The 23,303-nt window shown below is 34.8% G+C and overlaps 2 protein-coding genes across 3 annotated transcripts; one reads left to right on the forward strand and one right to left on the reverse strand.

Annotated features, from left to right (window-relative positions):
* Positions 1 to 1,306: 1,306 nt before the first annotated feature.
* LOC141910760 (soma ferritin-like) lies at positions 1,307 to 5,205 on the reverse strand. 2 transcript variants are annotated; one of them, XM_074801540.1, is made up of 4 exons: positions 5,139 to 5,205; positions 4,318 to 4,550; positions 3,361 to 3,559; positions 1,307 to 2,784 (listed from the first exon to the last, which is right to left on the reverse strand). In XM_074801540.1, exons 2-4 carry the CDS (start codon positions 4,510 to 4,512, stop codon positions 2,657 to 2,659), a joined length of 522 nt encoding a protein of 173 aa, XP_074657641.1. In that variant the 5' UTR covers positions 4,513 to 4,550; positions 5,139 to 5,205; the 3' UTR covers positions 1,307 to 2,656. The 2 variants fall into 2 exon arrangements, with proteins under 2 accessions (XP_074657641.1, XP_074657642.1); XM_074801541.1 differs by lacking the exon at positions 5,139 to 5,205 and adding an exon at positions 4,696 to 4,834.
* Positions 5,206 to 12,714: 7,509 nt separating this feature from the next.
* On the forward strand, positions 12,715 to 13,707 carry LOC141910486 (uncharacterized). The gene has a single exon (XM_074801178.1). The coding sequence runs from the start codon at positions 12,715 to 12,717 to the stop codon at positions 13,705 to 13,707; it is 993 nt and encodes a 330-aa protein (XP_074657279.1).
* The last annotated feature ends 9,596 nt before the right edge of the window (positions 13,708 to 23,303 follow it).

Consider the following 23,303-nt stretch of genomic DNA (forward strand, 5'->3'; position numbering starts at 1 on the left):
TCCACCCCTTTCAAAGAATCCCAGATCCGCCCTTGGGCAAAGTAATAGACCAATGAAGAATTTAACGGTCAGGGTTTGTTTCATGGCGTACTCCTTGTGCCCCTGTCTGGATCCACTATCCGTAACATTTGGTCCTGCTCGATGAACCCACAATTGATGGTCTTTTAAAAAGCTTTTATTCTAAACGTTTTAAAGTTTTAGCTAAACCTTTTCAACAGAAATGAAAATACCTTAAAATCTTAGAATAAAAATTCTTTTTGAACATCAGTTGTAGGTGGATTTATGGGTTCGACTGTGTGGACTAGAATAGTTTGATTGTGCTCTCCAAAAATTATGGAAATTTTTTCTAGAAGGACAAAAACCAAATTGTCAGTGGTGAGAATTTTGTCCTAAACCAGAAGCCCACACCAATTGCCAAATCCGCCCTTCCAAATTAAGTGCGCCATTCCAAATTAAGTGCGTCATAACAACTGTTTTCTTTGTTGTTTACAAATTTTCAGTCTTCAATATTTGACAATCTGCCAGTGACCTTCGAAAATTCTAGATAAACATCATGTTTGATAGATATTGAGCTCTTGAGGATTAACCGTGGGTTGAACTTACAGAGTTTACTGTAAAGTACATGTACCATCGATATACCTCCCATATACCGCCAGGTTTTCTCAAATAGATAGTAAAAAACCCCGATATACCGCCATACTCTCTATACTGCCAAAATCGTTCCGCACCGATGTGGGCGGTATATCGGGGGCTGACTGTACTACCTTTTCAGATTTGGTCTCTCGTTGGGGCCAGATTTTCAAATAAGGAATATATTAAGAATAAATATCAAGAAAATAATCATTTTTGCAAGTTTTAACCTTAGCCGAAATGACAAACACAAGGTATCAATTTTTCAGCCTAAACTACATGTACTACATTTGATGTCATACTACTCTTAATTTCTTCATGAAAACTACAAATTTACGGACATCGGGTGGTTTGGTCTGACACATGACGATAGACCGTCAAATCGTAACTCGGAAGTTATGCGTGGAATAGCCGCATACCTATGCCGGATGGATAAGTATCAATGCTTGGTTATCTAATGGGGATGAAAGGGGCGCACTGGACTTTAAAAAAAAAAGATAATCGCGTAATTTACGAACATGGAAGGTCTGTTTACATAGATCACTTATTGCGTTACTGTTCGGCGACCAATATGGCATAGTCAAGTCGAAAAGGCACGTGTCTACGAGACATCTCAAAACTGATTGAAAACCGCGATACGAATATTGATTAATTCAAATTTATTCAATATATTTTCAATGCAGTGTATAATAATGAAGCAAGTACCGATAATAATATTTCCAAAAACAGCGCGCGCATACAAAATATACAAAGTTCTATACGATGATCGATGACATGATTGTTCGATAATGATAATCTACTAATTAAGTTTGTCCAGTTTGATACGTATAATCAAGAACTCCGCTCAAGTCCGATTGAAACATCTCGGCAGGTAAAAACAAAACCGTTTAGCTCGGATATCCATAGAAGCAAAAACAGTAAATTTTCATATCATACTGGTATTTATATGAAATAAGATGAAGCTAATTGCAAACAGAGCCGTTATTTATTCTATATAAATACCGGTATATGAAAATTTAATCACTTGCGCTATGCCAGAAGAGAGAAAAATGTAACTCCCGAAAACGTTAATAGCTAGGATAAATATATATACTTATTGGGAAATGAGGTACTGTTTTTGCTTCGATGGATTTTCAACTATTTGAACTTGATTACCAAAGATCTAACTCTGATATCGCCTTCAAGTCAAAAGATCTGGACTTAAGTGAAGTTTACCGTACTATCAAACTCTCGGATATCGCTGTCAATGCGGGCGTCTTTAATGAATTTTGTAAATACTTCGCTGAGTTGAGTAATACGGAGGAGTGTCACTTTAAACTATTCGGTAGGAAACATTTTTGGACACGAATATTGCCGGACGCCAATCACAAGGCGGGGCCTCGATACTACGTTCTTAAAAAAGTATCAATTTTGGTATGAAGTAAAATTCAAAAACGAGTACTCCGTGGGCCTCGAACCCCGAATTTTGATGTTCGTTATATATTTTATTGTAATAACAATTATTTCGTTGGTATCATGATCCGATTCATTTTGAAAACACCAATCTACACGAGAGATGAAATCCTGCGTTAAGGCCTTTCTCAACGCTTTCAATGAATCTACACTGCAGTGCGACGTATTAGTCGGTAATGGACTTCGCTTATACACCGCACTGCAGTGCCATTTCTTATATTAAGATTAAATTAGTAACTAATGATACACCGCACCATGACGCACTTAATGATATGCGACTGGGTTTGAATTTTCAAAATTTTCATCCAATCATCTCCAGCATCTTATGGTAAACACTGAAAGAGTTAAGCCGATGTTGAGTTTCACATGTGAGGAGACCCCGATACAGCCAGCTTTAAATAGCAGAGTGATGACTGTGACTATGAGTGTAAAGTAAATTAATTGCGTAGACGCAAGACTTTAAACAGACCCGCAGACAGCCGGTCGGAAACGAAGGCGGCTTTTTCATGCTCTCGCGTAGATTGGCCTCGACGGAGATGATTTCCCTGAGATCGATGTCGCATCTGCAAACGAGTTACGAAGACTTCTCCAACAGTTCTTTGTTGAACATGTACTCTCCTAATCCGACACCGGCTAGTTTCGCTCGTGTCGTCAAATCGACGATCTCTTTCATCGACTCTACTTGCGGCTTCAGAAATTCACCTGCAGAATAATACACAAACAACGACGACTTTATTTCAACCTTGATAGCTTGATCGACAGGGAGCCTTACAAATCCAGTTAGGTGCCGATTAAGGGGTTAGTCATCTAGCGGCAGAACTAGACGTTAAAAACTCTAGTGACATGACCTCGAAGATGACCTCATAACTGAGGAACGGGGTCGAAATTAAAAAGTTGTCGCGTCGAAATTTAGCTATCGGCTCTATAGACAGAACATTTTTAAAATCATGTAATCGATTTCTGAACTCTGGCAAGACGGTCCCAGTTCGTCCAAGTTAGGCGAAGTTTACTGTAGCGAGCGACTCTCACAAGTGGAAACCTCTAATGCCGTAGTAATTAGTGTCCTAGCGACACCTGGTAGATCCTCAACTGACATAAGTGAAATCCTCTATTGCCGTAGTTGATATCCTACTGCTCACTAGCGACACCTGGCGGATCCTCACTTGCCAAAAGTGGAATCCTATATTGCCGCAGTAGTTGATACCCTACTGCTCACTAGAGACACCTGGTGGATTCTCACTCGCCACGAGTAGAACGGAGACATAAAGCGATGCTTACCTTCGAGATAATCCGTCAGATTAGCGTCGGAATGTTTCGAAGCGATCGCATGAAGTTCCAGCAGCGATTCGTTGACTTTTTTCTCCAACGCCAGCGCCATCTCGAGCGAGGCCACACCGGACGCCCACTCGCTCTGAGCTGGGGCTTTGATGTCTTGCAGGACAATGCGACCTCCGCGCATGTTCTGATATTTCATCAACTGTAACAAATCGTTGAGATGTTTGAGTCATTATGTAGATTATTGAAATTAAAATACAAGTTTTCTACGGATCAATCATTCCGGGATAGACCCTATAAGGAGTTCGAAAAGAGAGAAAATTTCAAATTTCGAGGAAGCGTCTACATGACCTTCATATTCCAATTACAGTCGACTCTTCTTAAATCGATATTGTTTATCTCGATACATGTGTAATCCAAAATAACTGGATTCCGTCTACGGACAGACGGACGAACGAAAAGTGAACGCGATAGCCCGCTAGGACTTAAGTTCCAAGTGGGCTAATAATCCATGTCCAACTTTTATAATATCGATTAACCTTTTATCCAACTACAAACCAGACAAAAAATTTTAATCGCTTAAACCCTCAAAATTGGAGTTTAAAAGGAGACAGTCGTAGGGACCCTGTCTTAGGCCTAGGTCTTTAAGGATGAACCAAACAACATATAGGCTCGACACACAATCCAGTTACTGACAAGAAGACAAAGTCTAGTTTTACTGATTGAACCATAGCCCGGTTACTGACTAAACCACAATCTTGAATGATACTGATTAAACAATAGTCCGGTTACTGACTAAACTGCAGTTCAGTTATTGACTAAAACCTACAGACCAGTTACTGACTAACCCACCTAACCACAATCTAGTTACTAACTAAACAGTAGTCACTAGACCGGATTCCAGTTACTGACTAAAACAGAGTCCGGTTACTGACTAATTAGTAATTAGTATAATCTTACCATATCGGCGTGGCCGCGCTCCTCGTCGGAGTTCTCTTTGTAGAACTTGTGGAAACCGCTCAACGCGACGTCGTCCCGATTGAAATAATGAGCCATCGACAAATAAACGTAGCTCGCGTAGAGCTCCAGGTTGATCTGTTTATTGATCGCTGCTTCGCATTCCGCATGGTAATTCTGTCTGACGACCGACGACATTACGATAGATCACAATTCGAGACTCTGAGCCGCGAGATCTGAAATTCAATTCGATAACTTTAAAACTGGAGCGACTTAAGAATAGGGGAATATAGCAATTAAATATTTAGTAGGCCTAGCCTAGTAATTAAATAGATTAGGGAACTAATCCTAACGACCTAGTCCCCTATTCTTGAATCTTACCCAACAGTAGTGTTTTGGCCCTTGTCTGTTGTCGTCCCTGGTAAGCCTACAGGGCTCAGTTTCACAAAGAAATTAAACTCAAATTTTTGGTGTAGGCCTAATTGCCATTATATTGGTTAGGCCTACTTCAGTCTTCATGTTTTCAATGAGGACAACAATTCAAACTAAACAGTTTTAGGCTTAAACTTTTTCGTGAAACTGGGCCCATATCTAGGTCGATTATAAAAGCTTCCCACCACCACCAACACCAATGCAATGGCAACGATTTAATGATTAGGTAACAACTCAGTCAGTCAGGTTGCAAGTAGGCTACTTGTCTTTTTTAGTTTTAGGCTTATAATTTCTTATTTGCAAGAAAAAATTGTTACATAATTTACAAAATAATGCCTGGACGTCATTTAAAATCGTCCAGGCTGTTCTAAGTAAAGAGATAAAATGCTTACTTCAAGCGTTGTGGTGACGAGTGTTTGTCACTTCTTCTCGAAGTCCTCTAGTCCTTGGCTTTATACTATTTCCGGGTTAGTGTACCATTCGGCCGCTGCGAAAAATATAGCAGCACCTGAGGGTGTTGGTACACTCAAAAACAATAAGGCCCCAGGCATTGATGGAATCACGAATGAGCTGTTGGGAGTTAGTCAGTATCCGTTTTTAGTTGATATATTACAAAAATTATTCAATTTAGTTCTTAAAACAGGATATGTTCCAGAGATGTGGTCTATAGGCGTCATCAAACCCATTTTCAAAAAGAATGGCGATCCCTCTAATCCTGATAATTAGAGGTATTACCTTAGTTAGCTGTCAAAGATTGTCAACATTTCTAGATACGAATCACATTATAAGTGAAGCCCAGGCTGGCTTTAGATCGAAATATTCCACCATTGATCATATTTACACGCTTAAAACAATCGTAGAGCTGTATCTTTGTCAGGGAAGAAGTCTTTTTTGCGCCTTTGTTGATTTTAAGAAAGCTTTCGACTCGATTTGTAGGGTAAAGTTAGCCTATGGCGAAAATTAATTGCTAACAATGTTAATGGAAACTTTTTCAATGTGGTCAAAAATATGTATAACTCCATAAAATCATGTGTTGAATTAAATGGTTGCACCTCACAATACTTTGCAGCTGATAGAGGCTTAAGACAAGGCGAAAATCTCTTATCTATCCTCTTTTCGTTATTCTTAAACGACATTGAAGAATTTTTCATTGATCGTGGAAAACCGACTTTGTCATTTATAGAAAAACTAAATTTGAATCGTGATCAGGATATTGATACTTTACTGAATTTATTCATAATACTATACGCAGATGATACAGTTATTCTTGCTGAGGATGAGAAATCTCTTCAGCTACACTTAGATACCTTATTTGAATATTGCGCGGCTAATGGTCTCACTGTTAACTCAGAGAAAACTAAAGTACTAGTATTTGCGCGAAGTAAATCCCGGATAAAAACGATTTCGAAATTTATGTTTGGTGATCAAGAGTTAGAGGTATGAAGATTATGTTTATCTCGGAGTAAAATTCAATTGGAATGGTAACTTTGCTAAGGCAAAAAAGTATCTTTACGATAAAGCTATCAGAGCTATGTTTTCGATCGTTCAAAAAGGCAGACGTTTGAAATTGCCCATAGATGTTATGTTTAAATTATTTGATACGTGTGTTGCTCCAATAGCCATGTATGGGTGTGAGATCTGGGGATACGAAAATCTTGATTTATTAGAAAATATTCATTGCTTCTTCTGTAAAATCTTAATGAAAGTGACGAAATATTCTCGCAACTTACAAGTTTTATCAGAGCTAGGACGTTACCCTTTGAATATAGATGTTAGACGCAGGATGATTAACTTTTGGGTTAAAACAGTATCTGGAAAGCAAACCAAACTTAATTCAATTCTCTATAAAATATCTTTCAATTTATTTTTAAGGGATAAATTTAAGAGCCCTTGGTTATCATATATAAAGAAAACGTTTGATGACTGTGGTTTGTCCTGCATTTGGACGCAGCAATTCATGACTAACAGTAAATCTTTTTCAAAACGAATAAACAGATACTCCGTGACCAGCACCTTCAAGAAACTTTATCTGCCATAAATACTAATCCGATATACACTAACTTTAGGCAATATAAAAATGATATTAGGTTAGAGAAGTATATAATAGAACTTGGTGATGACTTAGGAACTATTTTATTTGAATTTAGGGTCGGGTCCTATATTTTACCTGTGAACAAATTTTCAAACCTTCATTTAGACAGAGCCGATAGAATATGCCCCACTTGTAATACTTTAGGTGACGAATCCCATTTTCTGTTAGACTGTACCTTACTTAACGAACAACGCAAAAACTTTTTGAATTTGAATACCTTAAATACCCTTGATATTCTGAAAAACCCAACGGTCAACTTAGCTAAATTCAATAAGACCGGCTTAGATGTATATAGATCCCTCCAATAGTATATATATAGTATTGTAAATAGTTGATGTATATATATATTTCGTTACGTTTTCATTCTCTAAATTTCTAATCACTTCAGTGTTGTTTTGTAAATATTTGTATATACATGTGTAATAGTTTTCCTCCATATACCATGGAAATGGTTGGAGTGTAAATAAATCGTAATCGTAATCGTAATCGTAATCGGTACAAATGTTTCTGAGATATTTAAACGACCAAGCTCTTAGAATAGATTTCAATTTTACGTACCAACATGAATAAACATACCCTTTGTCATGGATATCTATGCATATTATAGTCCAAGTTAGTTACTTTGTTATTTCTGTTTGTTCATTTAAACAAGTTTATTTTGTCATCGAATTTGTAAATTTTCTACAGTGTCATAAAATTAGTAATTTTTTGTGTTGTCCAATACCTGTAATGGGTTTGAGTGTTAAATAAATGAATGAAAGCGATTTTTTCACGGTGTTGGTCACGGTCTCTCCAAAACTGAGTACATTAATTACTTTTGGAACGAACTGCATCATGATAAAAGGTGTTGCTTTCATAAACTCGCCAAAATAAATTTTGGTTTGAAACGTACGTATCTAAACTTGCCAGCCGATTTAGCTCTTACTAAGTAGCTGGTACATAACAACTTCATTTGTCTGTGTATCAACATATTCTGTGTACCATCCTCGCTTGCCAGGGGTCCTGTATCACTCCCAAACTCGCTGGAACAGCTTTAGCGTAGTGGGTTCGAATCCCTTGACGGGTGAAGATGTCTGTGTACCGGTGCAGGTGTTGTGTTCCTTTGTCTCGGTCAAATTTTATTGCTTATTCTATATTTTACGTTATGTTTTACAAATGTAAATACATACCTCTCGTAGAGGTGATGAGTGTAAATCAATTTCATTTCAATCACGCTTTTATATGAAAATCTGCCCGTTCATCGAAATCGAATATATGTCGTTTTTTCGTGGATAGGCCCTAATGCCATTTTTATAAGTAAGATACGCCCATACTTAAGGTCCTGGTTGCAGGAATTTGATAAAAAAAACAGGTAAAATATCAAAATGTTCTCTTCCCTGCAGCGATCGCACAGTCCAGCCCACCGCCATAACCATCTTGGGTAGGCCTACCTTTTTTGTGACATTGCCCTTTTTACCCCAAGTAGAACCCCCTAGTAAAAAGAATCCTGTGTACGGGCCTGGAACCTACGAGCTATTGCCGGTATCAATTATTGAGATAATTGCTCGTAGGTCGAACTTATCTTAGTAAAACCTGTAGTGAACAGGTCTGGAAGCTATCGTACTGTGTCACTGGTCATTCTACATCGTCGCGCTCTTGCGTTTGGAAATTCGGCGGCTACTTTTCCCAATTAGTCGCAGATTCCGCAGTTTTAACTTTATCTTACGCTAATTGTCTTTTAAATTCGTTTTGCCTCGCACTGACTCTCTGCACTGCATCAATTTATACACTGATGCCCGTTTTAAAGTTTGTTCTCTTGCATCCAAAAGTCGGTCCTTATCACGATGAATTCACCTGATCACTTGTCAAATCTATGAATTTTTAATGGCGCTTGCCGTCATATTTCTTGGTTAATAGTACTTAACGATATCTCTACAACGTGCGGCAGTTAGTTGTGCTCGTCCCATTCACATCTAGTTTGATATGTACACCGAGATTCTCTAGATATGCTAATATTGATAATTATAGTGAATGTAATGTTTCTCTCACACCTGTTTTGTCGATGTATACATTTTTCTGACCGGTTTTTCGGATGTTACTTCATAGAATTATCCGATCAAATAACATATTAAAACCATAGTTGTCTTTTACATCCACGGTAATGCCATTACCTTTGATTGGAACATCAAATTCTGTAGAAGTTCAGTTATCCAATAGGTTCAAAGATGGTTTCGTCTTAAAACCACAAAATGCTCGCAGTTGCAATGATTATTTAACTTCCATCTACTAATTACCGTACTGCATTTTTGCCAGTCTCACCGGAACAAACAGATGATGATTTTGTAGGCCTACTTGGACGAAAATTCGAGAATCCTTATTGATATCCTCATGTACAAGGAAGGATACTGGGAAATCGATGTAAATGTTCTGTTATGTTTTTGATTAAGTTTAGTCGAGTGTCTGCTGAATCACTAGCTGAAAAGCTCAATCGTGCCATACTTTCCGACATGAAGTTATGTTTGAAAATAAAGTGTTTTATTCTGGTTCGTCACGATTATTTGTTTGTTAAACAGTAGAAATGAAGCTGGTCCTATCGATATTCATTCAATAGAGGCGCTGACTGGTTCACTGACAACAAGGGCCGGGCTGGAATCAAAATGACTTGACCGAATCGAGAGTTATTGGTATAGTTTTCATGCTAATGAAATTTCCTATCCATCTATACGAAAATTGAAAGTCTGTAATAAGTGGAAGTATGAGGTAGCATTTTCTCCACCAATCTGTATAACTGTTCTCATTTGTTGATGCAATACCGGGAATTTTAAGGCATAATTGCTGCTATGATATTTAATACTAATTGGATTGATTTTGTAGAAGTGCTAACTAACTGGTTACCTTAGTAGATTTAAAAAAGGAATCCCGTACGTGATCATTAAGCTTACGTAAGTAATAGGGAATAAGTTGTTTCATACCAAAGGTCGAAGGGTCGAGCTCATAAAAAATAAAAATAAATTCTCGCACGCTCGAATTTATTTTTTTATTTTTTACTCACTCGCCCCTTCAACCTTTGCTATGAAACAACTTATTCCCCATTACTCTAATATTTTTATAAATTAAAAGAGTGAGTAAAGTGTGAGTAAATCATTTTCTGAATTAACTTTTTTATTCTTTATATTTCTGTGATTGTTTCCATTAAATTTTTTTCAATTTCTTATTCAATTTCGTATTTTCATTAATCAAATCCTTACTAATATTCTCGTAATAATAGTATAATGCAGCCAATATTAGCCCTCCAGCAACTAAATAATGCTTCAAATCACTTTTTCCAATAGGAATGCTATTAAAAGTAATTTGAAATATCTTATTTTGAATTACTCATACAGCTTAATCTTATTTCAATATAGAATTATTATTCTTTCCATATTTGATATGTTTAATTGTCTGATAATGCTTTGATTTATGTGATTTTAAATATTTGCCGCCGCAATAACAATACACTTTTTCATTAGGATTGAATTTTCTAAATTCATCATCTAAATTACATAGAATTCCAATATCTTTATTAGAATTATTATTAATTGATTCACATAGAATACCAATATTTGATGAATTATTATTATCTAAATCACATTGAATTCCAATATTTGATGAATTTTCATTATAGATAATTTGTTTATTATCAAAAATAAAATAATATAATTGTCGTTTTTCAATTCTTAAGTTAATCTAATCGTTGTAACTTTTAGAAAGTATTAAATCACTATCTCTTTCATTAAAAGGAGTTTGAAGAATATCTATTATGTTTTCTACTAAAGTTCCTTTATAATTTAAAACTGTATCAAATATTTTAGGATTTTAACACCATTATCAAAAGTATCTACTAGTTCAGTAATTAAATATGTTTCTTTTGATAATATTTGATTAATCATTGTAAGATTATCAATTTTATATGTCTGGGATATAATGTTTAATGTAAAACTGTGAAAATAATTTATTGGTTTCTTTTATTTCGATTTTAAATTTGGTTTCTTCTTCTTCTTTCTTCATTTTTATAACAAGATTTTTATTGAAATAAATCTAACTCATTCAAATATAAATATTCAATGTTAAAATATGAATTATTTCAATCACACTTTACTCACACTTTTATGTTTAAAAATCTAACTCATACAAATTTAAATATTAAAATATGTTTAAAATATAAAATTGATTCGATCACACTTTACTCACACTTTTTATGTAAAAAAAATTAAGAATCTAACGCATATAAATATAAATATTCAATGTTTTAAATATGAATTATTTCAATCACACTTTACTCACACTTAAAAGTTGAAAAAAGAGTTAGAGTTTGCTGAAACCTTTCGCTCTAGAATATTTTTTACCCCTTATTGGTTACTGAATGATTGATTACATGTATCACATTTATATGTTTCTTTTTCATTTAATTCTTCATAGTAATACATAAATATATCATCTTTATATTCTAATTTCAATTTATTCTCTAAGTGAGATTTAATTTCATTATGTCTTGCTTTTTGAGATCTATCTATATTGATTTTACATGTTGGACAGTAGTACTTCTTATTTGCTTCAATTTTAATATCAAATTTTTTTATTATAATTGATTTTAGAAGTTATTCATATATAAATTATTCATTTATATATGTTATTCGTTTATATGTTATTCATACATATGGAATTATTAGAGTAATAGGGAATAAGTTGTTTCATATCAAAGGTTGAAGGGGTGAGTGAATAAAAAATAAAAAATAAATTCGAGCGTGCGAGAATTTATTTTTCATTTTTTATGAGCTCGACCCTTCGACCTTTGGTATGAAACAACTTATTCCCTATTACTTCTAATAATGATGAAACTTTCCGAATACATTTTTGACTTTTTTCCCCATAGAAATGAGATTTTTGTGGAAATTTACCCTCTTTTCTAGTAAACTGTATAATTTGTCCACATAACAGATGAAGTAAACGAATCAAAGATTTTGACCTCCCATATCCCTGACTAGAGAGAATGATAGTTGGTATTGTTAGCGAACAGAGTCGCCGCACGACTGACTGGTCATCACAGTTTTGTTTTTGTATTGAGATGTACATTGAGAAAACCTGGCGGTATACGGGGGTGGCGATACATGGGAGGGCGGTATATCGGGGGTTGGCTGTAATTGTCATCATCTTGTCTCTGGTCTAACACGCTTTTGACGCATGTCATTTGGAATGTCCTGGCATGGAGTAAAGATGACAAGGCTTCCAGTACTCCATCAAACGAGAACATTCATGGTCCTTGCCTACAAACGATCAGAGAACCCTTATTGATGATACTACACATGTACAAGGACACTGGGACATGGACGTATATGTTCTGCTAAGTTTTCGATTAAGTTTTGTTGAGTACCTGCTGAATCAGCAACTGAAGCAAAGCTAAATTGTGCCATGCCATACTTTCCTACATAATGTTGAGTTTGAAAATAAATTGTATCTTTTCGTTCGGTCACGATTATCTGTTTGTTAAACAGTATAAATGGAGCTGGTTCTATCGCTATTGGTCATCCAATGGAGGCGCTGACTGGTTCACAACAATGACCCTGGAATCAAAATGACTAAATCGAATCGAGACTTATTGGTGTAGTTTTCCTTCTAACGTAATTTTCTATCCATCTGTATGAAAATTGAAGGCCTGTGGTAAGTGGAAATATGAGTTTGCGTTATTTTTCGACCACGCTGTTTAACAGCTTATAAATTTGTTGATGCAATACCGAAAATTTAAATACACAATTCTATGATTTTACTAATTGGATTGGTTACTAAGTGGTAACCTTAGTAGATTTGAAAAGATCCTGTACGTGATAATTACGTACACTGGATTAGTAGATCTCTGGAAGATGGCAGTCACTGATGCAAACTCGACAAACTCGACAGACGACACCGTTACAATTAGTCACATGCTTCTATCCGGTACGTGGCAGAACGCTGTTTGGTACACGTTCAATATTTACATATATTTCTGGATGGTGACCGGTGTTACCGGGGGTTTACTGTCTGCAGTCGTCATGTTCCGTCTGCGTCGCACGTTAGACGCGTGCACCTTCCAGTATTTGGTACCGCTAGCTTTCTCTGATTCGATTTATGTCGTCACTTTTTCGTTGAAGTCTCTTGAACGAATTCACATCGTGGTCGGCACCGCGCACGGTGTGTACGTTTTCTACACCGTGAACGATTTCACCTGTAAATTTGGAATGGTGCTCAACAATTTCGGAATCAAAACCTCTACACGGATTCTGTCGTGTTTTGCCGTCGAACGCAGCATAGCCGTTTTGGTTACATTGCGAGTTGGGAGACTTATGACCCAGGCTCGCCGCCGGAATGTTATCGTATCGGTTTTTCTTTATCACGCCGTTACGGAAAGCGCCCAAGGAGTCACTTACCGCATCAAAACCATCGGGCTTGGTTTAAAAAACTGTCAAATGGACACCGTTTCAGAAGTCGTAGCACAAATCAACGTTATCTATTCTTACACGACGGTGACTATCATTCCTTGGGTTGGTTTGATATTTTCGACGGTTTTGATCGCTACTCAGTTCGCCAGACGAGATGTCAAGTTCAAAAACAAGAACACTTCCGAACAGGAACGCAGATGCGTGCGCAATCTGATTTGCATAATCATAGCCTTTTTCGTATTCAACGCACCAATTACCGTATTGAACTTAGTTTACTTTACGTGTGACAAACTGAGGCATTTACCAAATCCAATACAGCATTTATTCTACCTTATCGGCGGCGTTTTTATGATCACAAATAGTGCGGTTAATTTTTTCATATATATCGCGAATTTGAAGTCATTTCGAGACGAACTGGTGCGCATAGTGAAACACTGAGAACGGAGGCTCGAAAAGATCACATTTCCATATCATAAGTAATAGGGTATTAGTTGTTCTATACTAAAGGTCGAAAGGTAGAAAAATAAATTCTCGCACACTCGAATTTATTTTTCGACCGTTCAACCTACCCTATTACTTCTATATAATTACAAGTCTCATAAATTTACAAGCCTCGACACGCTGAGTATTGCGTAATACATGTAGTTTTCTAGAATCATCCATTTAGAAAACTACATTAGCCAATCACAGTTGAGTATTACTCTAGCCAATCATAGTTGAGTATTCCCTATTACTCTATCCAATCACAGTTGAGTATTAATCTATCCAATCACAGTTGAGTATTCCCTATTACTCTAGCCATTCACAAGCCTCATAATTTACAAGCCTCAAAACGCAGCTGGGGATTCCCCACTGTTGAGTAGTATAAATAGGCGGGACTCACACGTGGCGGCGGTACGCGTTGAGAGGTAAGTGTCGAGAGGTAAGTGTTATGTTCAATTTTAATAAAAAAATTCGATATTAAAATGGAGAGTAAACAAGTACACAGTGAGAACAACAAATCATTTCTAGATAGATACTATTATAGGATCGGCAATTGTTAACGCTTTGGCATTTACTGGTGGTGGATATTTATTTAAACATATTGATAAAAATAGTTCATTAGGAGAACAAAGAAGACATAACTTAGCATTAGAGAAATATAATAAAGCTGCAGAAGAATATAGAGAAAAAAGACAAAACTATATGGATTACATCAATAAAGAATTATATAATCAGAAAATTACACATAGAGATTTTCAATCAGTCGATGAAGCTATGAGTTTATATAACGCAGTAACAAATAAAGAAAAATTACATTTGTACAAACCTAAATTATCAAATTATTATACCCCAAGTAAAGAACAACAAAAATATGAAATAATTTGGATTTTAGGTGGAACAGTTATTGTCATATTTGTTGCAAATAGATTTACTAATTAGTAATTTCTTTTCTAAATAAATGGCTGATGAAGTTGATAATATTGATATTATTCCTCATGATATAAATAAAACTAAATTAAAATTATATTTGGAAAAACAAATATTAGAATTTGAAAGTGACTTAAAGATAGAAAAAAAATATTTAAAATCTAAAATCAAATATTAGTGGTTCAGTTACAATTAGTTCTGTTATAACATTTTTAGCAATATTAACACCTTTATCTATATCAATTGGCGTGTTAGGATAAAGTTCAAGTGTTTTAACCGGAATAAGTTCAAAATTGAATATAAAAAAGTAATAAAGAAAAAATAAAATCTAATATAAAAGAAATTAATGAATCAAAAAATACATTAGATTATATAATAAGTTTAAATGGTAATATAACAGTTGAATAACAGGATAAATTATTAAAAGAATTAATAAATTATTAATTTTTTTATTATATAAATGGTAGATAGTTTTCCAAAAGCTTTCCAATATAATAAATAAATTAAATATAATATTCCTGCAATAGATTTTAATAAAGATATTTCATATAGGAATGAAGTTTTAAATTCATTAATTAATTTAGATATTTATGTTACTGAAACTAATAATTTCAATGCAAAGATGGAAAATATAGTTCATGTATATTTAATTAATTTAAAAAAAATGAAAGATGAAAAACAATGGTTATTAAAATCTAATATGAAGTATTGGCAGAACAAATTAAATTTGCTGTTTATTGTGCTAAAACAGGATGTGGAATAAGTTGGAATGATCATTTGAATAATTCTAAATATAAATTAATTCAAAGTTTATTTAGATTCCATACTTATTTTCAAATAAGATTAATATTAAATGAATTAGTGACTCCTTTGCCAGAATCTAGATATTTTAAAGAATTAGATAATAATATTAATTTAACAAATCTAACTAAAAAAAATCCATTTTTATATCTGTAAATTTTAATCCACAATCCCAAGTTAAACCTGACACTAGAATAACAATGGCAAGGATCAATATTAAAATATTTTAGATTTACGTCTCTAAACCTTTCAAATATATCAGTTAATAATATTACATCTGATTTTAGATATAAATCTACTAATTGTCCATGATTTTTTATTCCAAAATGATTCCAAATATTCAATGTTCTATTATATACTTCATCTTGAACATATTCATTTTTTAATTCATCATAGAATTGTTCTTTTAATAATTCAGTGATATTGAAATCATTATGTGATTTATAAAATGAATATGGAATTGCGCCTCTATATCTCATTAATTGAAAATCATCATTATTTGGATAGTGTTGCTTTAATATTTTCAATTCATCATTATCTAATGAACTACCTAAAAATCTATATGAATCTATAAATCTTAGGCATCCAAATTGGAAAGATATATAATTCTCAGATGTTTTATTAGCTAACTTTTTAAATTTATATGTTGGTATTTTATCTTTTGATCTATATGAATTTACTCTTTCCATTTCATTATTTTTGATGAATCTTTTTAATAGTATTTGAGGATCTGAATAATCAATTATATCATTTTCATAACAATTTAATATTTTTCTTTTATGATATATTCCTTTTCTATCTTGATCAGTTAGTTCTTTATTTAATGATTCAAAATCTCCATATATTACAAATGTTACTTTATTTTCGTAATTATATTTTTTGAATTCTAATACTTTATCCTTTTCATTTGGTAAAACGGCCGAAGTCCGATATACGACATTATAGTGCAACGTGTAGAGATACTTTTGGAGTAAATCGGGGAATTAATGCGCAAGCTGAAATATAAAAGCGTAGTAATATGGAACTAAAAGAAGTTCCATGAAAATAGATCCTTGATTGGGGATCCATATTCTACAGCTGATGACCCGCAACACCTTACATACTAGGGTGATGACTCTAAATGACGGTTGACAGATGACACCCAACACACCAGTTAGGTGACGACTCGACAGGACGGTTGACAGATGACACCCTACACACCAGTTAGGTGACGACTCGACAGGACGGTTGACAGATGACACCATACACACCAGTTAGGTGACGAATCCACAGGACGGTTGACAGATGACACCCAACACACCAGTTAGGTGACGACTCCACAGGACGGTTGACAGATGACACCCTACACACCAGTTAGGTGACGACTCCACAGGACGGTTGACAGGTGACACCATACACACCAGTTAGGTGACGACTCCACAGGACGGTTGACAGATGACACCCTACACACCAGTTAGGTGACGACTCCACAGGACGGTTGACAGGTGGACACCCTGCACACCAGTTAGGTGACGACTCCACAGGACGTTTGACATGTGACACCCTACACATCCTCCCTATGATAACCCAAGATGAACGACACGTCTGGATGCATTAGAAGAGAAAAAATTTCATTAAAAAGTAAACGTCGTGGCCATCTGCAATTCGATCGAATTGAAACCCCACCGATACGATTACGAGCGCAGCGTCATACCACTAGACCAACGAGCTCGCTGACATCTAACGTGAAGGATAAACCCATAACGTGAAGTATAATGTTGTAACGTGAAGGATAAACTCATAACTTGAAGGATAATGTCATGACGTGAAGGATCAACTCACGTCATCAAGGATAAACCTATTATGTCACCAGATGGCGTGCCGGTCGGAAATAGACCGGCAACCAGTCTAAAATAATTTCGGTTAAAATGCAAATTCATTTTATTCATCATACGATTCAAATTCAATTCAATTCAAAATAACTCTTTACGGTTAAGAAGCGTCGTAAGTTTTACGGCGGACGAGTGGAGGTTAAAAAAAGTTTATCTCGAAAAGTTTTGTATAGTATAATGTGCTCGAGTACTATTGTCTATTATGTATGGGGTACTTCTGCAATTCAGTAGGCTTAATAAAGTAATTAATGATTCTCTGTTAGTGTTGTTGGCCGACATATTTTGCGTGTAATTTTCCGCACCGGAAATCAAAATTACCTCCACTCCACCTTAGAAAAATACGCATTTTAATCGCAATTATTTTAGACTGGTTGCCGGTCTATATCCTTCACGTCAGATTAAGGTTGATCCTTCACGTCATGACATTATCCTTCACGTTATGAGTTTATCCTTCACGTTACTACATTATACTTCACGTTATGGGTTTATCTTTCACGTGATGACTTTAGCGTCTGTTTGGCGGGGATGGCCGCCCATAAAAGCCACACTGTAGTCATGGTTGACAGGTTGCCTCTCGTCGTTTACTCTAACTGTCAACTGTCAACTGTCAAACGCTGTTAACACTGACCGAAGAACGCAGTGTAACTCTACACACGCACTATAATGTCGTATACTGGACTAGCGCCGGTAAAACTATTTTACAATAATCATGATTTTTCACATAATTGTTTATGATTCAATAATGCACTTTCAGTTCTGAATTTAGTTATACATTTTCTACATAGATATATTTTATTATCAAAATCATTTTCTGATTTAAAACTAAATCAATGCGTTTTATCCACATATAATGATTCTCATAATATAATATATCTATAACATCATTTGAATCATAATCTTTTGATAGGTATAGAGGTTTTAATGTAAAATGTTTAATATTGTTACCTTTTGTTTTTGGTAATTTGACTAAATCAAACACATTTATCTTTATATTATTATCTCTTTCTATTTTTGGAATATTTTTAATTCTAACAGGATAATAATCTATCTTATAATTATTTTCAAATGGTTTATAATTTGTTAATCTAAAACTATGAGTAATATCTTCTGTTGGATGTAAACAACTAGTAATTGACCATAGAAAACATTTATTATCTTCATTTTGAACATTTATTACTGCTTTCGTTGTGAATGGTAATTAGCTTGTTGCATTTATATTATCATCTTTATAATATGATGAATTATTTTCATCAATTGGTTTTGATTTAGTTAGCTTATTATATTTTGTGTTATAAACATGATAAGTCATAAATATTATTTCATCGAATATTAAACCTGATCCTTCAAAGTATTTCTCTTCTATTTTACTTTTTATTTCATTATAACATTTATCTAATTTATCTATATGTTGTTTAGATATAATATGTTGTGAATGAGAATTTATATTATATATTGGTTTATCTTCAGATTTTATAAATTAAACTTTAGAAGATATACTAATTTTAGGGTATTCAACATCTGTAATTATTTTAATAATATTTTTCATATTTTCTAAATGTTTTTTATTTTCTTCTTATGTTTTTCCTTTATGAAATTTAAACTCGATAGCTTTTGGACCAATATCACTTTTAAATGCTTCAGTTATTTCTATTTCTTTTTTATTATCTAATGAATGAATATAATTTCTTACATCTTCCATGTATGGCGTTTTATTGTTTATTTTATTTTTTATTCTTTTAATTGTCTTCTGTTTCTTATCATTATCATTATCAAAATAATCTTCACCTAAAATATCATGATTAATAGAACGATAACCACACTCAAACGTGGTGAACGGATAATAAGATCGTCACGACGATGATCTCTAGGGTGAGATCGTCGTGTCTTTTATATATTTTAGATTGAATAAATAAATTTCTGGTTTTTAAATTCTTTTAATCTGTAAATAGTGGGATTTTATCTTATTATCATTATTAATATTTCTAATATGACTTTTAGATTTTAAATGTTCTTTATAATATCTTTTATCACTGAATGATTGATTACATGTATCACATTTGTATGTTTCTTTTTCATTCTTCAATTCATCTAATTTAGTTTCTAATATATCATCTTTATATTCTAAGTTTAATTTATTCTCTAAATGTGATTTGGTTTTATTATATCTTGCTTTTTGAGATTTATCTATATTGATTTTACATGTTGGGCAGTAGTACTTCTTATTTGCTTCCATTTTAATATCAAATTTTTTATTAAAATTGAACATAACACTTACCTTTCAACGCGTCCCGCCGCCACGTGTGAGTCCCGCCTATTTATACTACTCAACCATGGGGAATCCCCAGCTGCGTGTTGAGGCTTGTAAATTATGAGGCTTGTGATTGGCTGGAGTAATAGGGAATACTCAACTGTGATTGGATAGATTAATACTCAACTGTGATTAGATAGAGTAATAGGGAATACTCAACTGTGATTGGCTGGAAATACTCAACTGTGATTGGCTATAGTAATACTCAACTGTGATTGGCTAATGTAGTTTTCTAGATGGATGGTTCTAGAAAACTACAGGTATTACGCAATACTCAGCGTGTTGAGGCTTGTAGATTATGAGACTTGTAATTATATAGAAGTAATAGGGTATTAGTTGTTTTGTATCAAAAGTTGAATAGTCGAAAAATAAATTCGAGTGTGCGAGAATTTATTTTTTGACCTTTCGATCTTTGGTATAGAACAACTAATACCCTCTATCATAATCCATAAAACGTAAATAGTTCTTGAAACTACTAATTTATTAGGTTATATTTTACCTAATGAAGATCCTTTACATTACTAGCAAGTGTCTTAACCTATCTCTACTGATTTAACACTAGGTTAAGGCGGCTCCTCTACGAAAATAGATAATCATGATGATTTTTTTATTCAATTTCAAAACCTTAATATTGCAGTATCTGGTAAACTGTTCCACGAGGATGGTGCAGCAAAAATGATACATCGATTGCTATAAAAAAACCCGTTCCGGAATTAACTTGAAAAAATGTGACATTACATCGCAATATAAGTGGACGACCCGCTTCATAAGGACTAGGAAATTCAGTTTTACCTCACGAGGTCATCTTTGTTCAAGTAATTGATTCGGCCCAAAATAAGTTTCTTGGTATTCGTATCGACGACGAGCGAAAATGGGATGTTCATATAGATTATGTTCGACTGGCTTCAGTGTCGAATACAGGGAAATATTGCAAGGGTGATGGAACATATTCTATACGTGGATTCGGTTCTTCATTTTGACGTCATTCGAATACCAATGGCATCTGAAAAGGTATACTGGATGTCCGGATGACTGGTTGACTGGACGACAGGTCGACTGGTTGACTGGACGACTGGATGACATTACTATCATCACCACGTCCACCTTCTCCATCAACTCCACAATCACCTCCTCCAGCACCACAATCATCTCTATCACCGGCATCAACATTACCTTCAACATCACTACCGTAGCACGATTACAGTCTCCATCATCCCCACCATCTCTGTAATCATCACCATCATCGTCTCCATCACCATCACCACCATCGCACATTGAACCATTCATCCAGACGACCAGTCGTCTAGTCACCCAATCACTCAGTCATCCAGTCGTCCAGTTGCTTAGTCACCTAGTCATCAAGTATCCAGTCGCCTAGTCATCCAGTCGGCCAGTCATACAGTCGTACAGTAATCTAGCCGCTCGGTCATCCAGTCATACTGCCAACCAGTCAGGTGTGCATATTCGTGATCATTCCTTGTTTCATTGGCGTGAATGTTCTAAAAATTCATGAATTCAACAATTTACAGCTGGGTCGTTTTATGTTTAATGATGTAAGTCCAAATACACCGGCTAGTTTCAGAACTATTTCCAATTCATTTTTCAGGTCCATGGTCGTCAGACGCAAAGTGTAAATAATCTACACATTACACCGAAATCAAACACGAATCTTATTTCCAATATTCTTTCATAGTAATACCTTATCCAAACATAAGTTGAATCACCGGTCCGAATTGTTTATACTAAGGAACAGGTTTACTTTAAAACAGAATTTCCCTGAACTAACCCAGTTCATAATTCAGCATAAAGCTTGAAATGATTCTGGATATCGTAAATTCGTTTATATATATATATATATATATATATATATATATATATATATATATATATATATATATATATATATATATATATATATATATATATATATATATATATATATATATATATATATATATATATATATATATATATATATATATATATATATATATATATATATATATATACATATATATATATATATATATATATAGAGAATTCGTACAAATTATTCGGCGTATTAGCTATGCCAGTGTGACCCGATCACAAAAACTACTGCCATCTTTTTAGATGTGAGCCCAGACGAGTATATGTACATTTATGTGCATGCATGTACGTTTTGACATGGTCTAAATACGAATCTAATTTTTGAATGTAATTATACGTGGTCTGGTGCGATACCTGGTGCTGCAGCTTCCGGCCAACCAAAGATCAACGTGTTTTGAAAAATGTGGTTGTAGGTAAAAACCCCACATCTTCTAAATAGGTATAAAAATCCCCACTTTTCCAAGAACATTTCAAAGCAAGATATATCTCCAATTCTATTCATTTGCCCAAAAACTATAATTCCATTGAAATGTGCTACGAATTCTTTCTGTCTTAAGAGTTATTTCAGTGGCAGTTTCTTTTTTTAAATTTAGTCGGATTTAGTTCCCTAGTATTTGAGTAAATCCTGGACTGCGCAGCCTGGCCCGTGGATTTGATAACTGACTGACACCAACAAACCGTTCCTAATTTAAAAATATGAATTTTGCAATAAATTCTAAAATTGTGGGTTTTGCACAACAGAACTGCGATGACCCGCTGTTTAAACCAATTGTCCGCCCCGGGGCTTGTGAGGGAGTCGAACAATCCCGCGCGTACTAATCCCATTGAACGATATACAAATTAGATTCGCTAAAATTCGTAATCCCGTCTGTTTACAGATTAATCATTGTAATCTCCCTTTCAACCCCTTTCAACAGTCGAAAACCATCTTTTCATGTTTTATTCTCTGAAATGTCACGGAAATTCGCAGACGATACTTCTGTCTTAAATTTATCGGATTAAGGTATCAATGATCAGAAGGCAGCATCTTTTAGGAAGCGCCATATATAAATAAGAGCGGGTTATCAGATATTCTCTGCTGCATTTACGTATTTGCGCAATCCGGGTCCTGAACGACAGTCGAGTTACGGATATCGATTAACTACAATTATAAGGTACGATTTTAAGGTTTACTCATACTTTTTGTTGCCCGTGAGAACCACGCGTCTCACCTACGAGCAATCCTCTCAAGAGATGATTGCTCGTAGGTCTCACGAAAGCACTTAAGATTTACTGGTGGTGGCAGCCTTGTCATTGCTGTCGGGTGTGAGGACCCATGGGCGCAGGGTTTTGGTACACTGTCCATCTTGGACGGCTGCGGCGGGGATGAGTGACTAAAACAAGCACATGGGTTCCCGATGAACCCCCTCACAGCTGTGGTGAAAGTGAGTGATTACAATAGACACGTGGAGTCTTGGTGAACCTCCCTCAAAGCTGTGGTGGGAGTGAGTGATAAGAACAGACCGTGCGTGGAGTCTTGGTGAATCTCCCTCACAGCTGCGGCGGGATTGAATGACTAGAGCAGGCACATCGGTTCTTGCTGACCTACCCTCACTATTTTCTGCGACCGGATTCTCTAGATGGCAATTTGACGTTCCGAAATAACAATCATAATTGTCTTGTTTAGCGTTCAATCTTTAACGATTCAATTTCATTTAATAACGAATTTTCACGTATATTCACTAATGAACTTCAATCCCAATTATTGTTAGCGTGTGAGTGGATGAGTAATATGT

The sequence above is a fragment of the Tubulanus polymorphus genome, chromosome 9, assembly GCF_964204645.1.
Source record: "Tubulanus polymorphus chromosome 9, tnTubPoly1.2, whole genome shotgun sequence".
NCBI lineage: Eukaryota > Metazoa > Nemertea > Palaeonemertea > Tubulaniformes > Tubulanidae > Tubulanus > Tubulanus polymorphus.

Excerpts from the sequence above, each read along its gene's own strand:
- LOC141910760 (XM_074801540.1), bottom strand. The coding sequence starts at position 4,512 with ATGTCGTCGGTCGTCAGACAGAATTACCATGCGGAATGCGAAGCAGCG. Across the intron at positions 3,560-4,317 it reads AGCGCGGCCACGCCGATATG|TTGATGAAATATCAGAACAT; the intron begins GTAAGATTATAC and ends GATTTGTTACAG. Across the intron at positions 2,785-3,360 it reads TCTGACGGATTATCTCGAAG|GTGAATTTCTGAAGCCGCAA; the intron begins GTAAGCATCGCT and ends ATTATTCTGCAG.
- LOC141910486 (XM_074801178.1), top strand. The coding sequence starts at position 12,715 with ATGGCAGTCACTGATGCAAACTCGACAAACTCGACAGACGACACCGTT.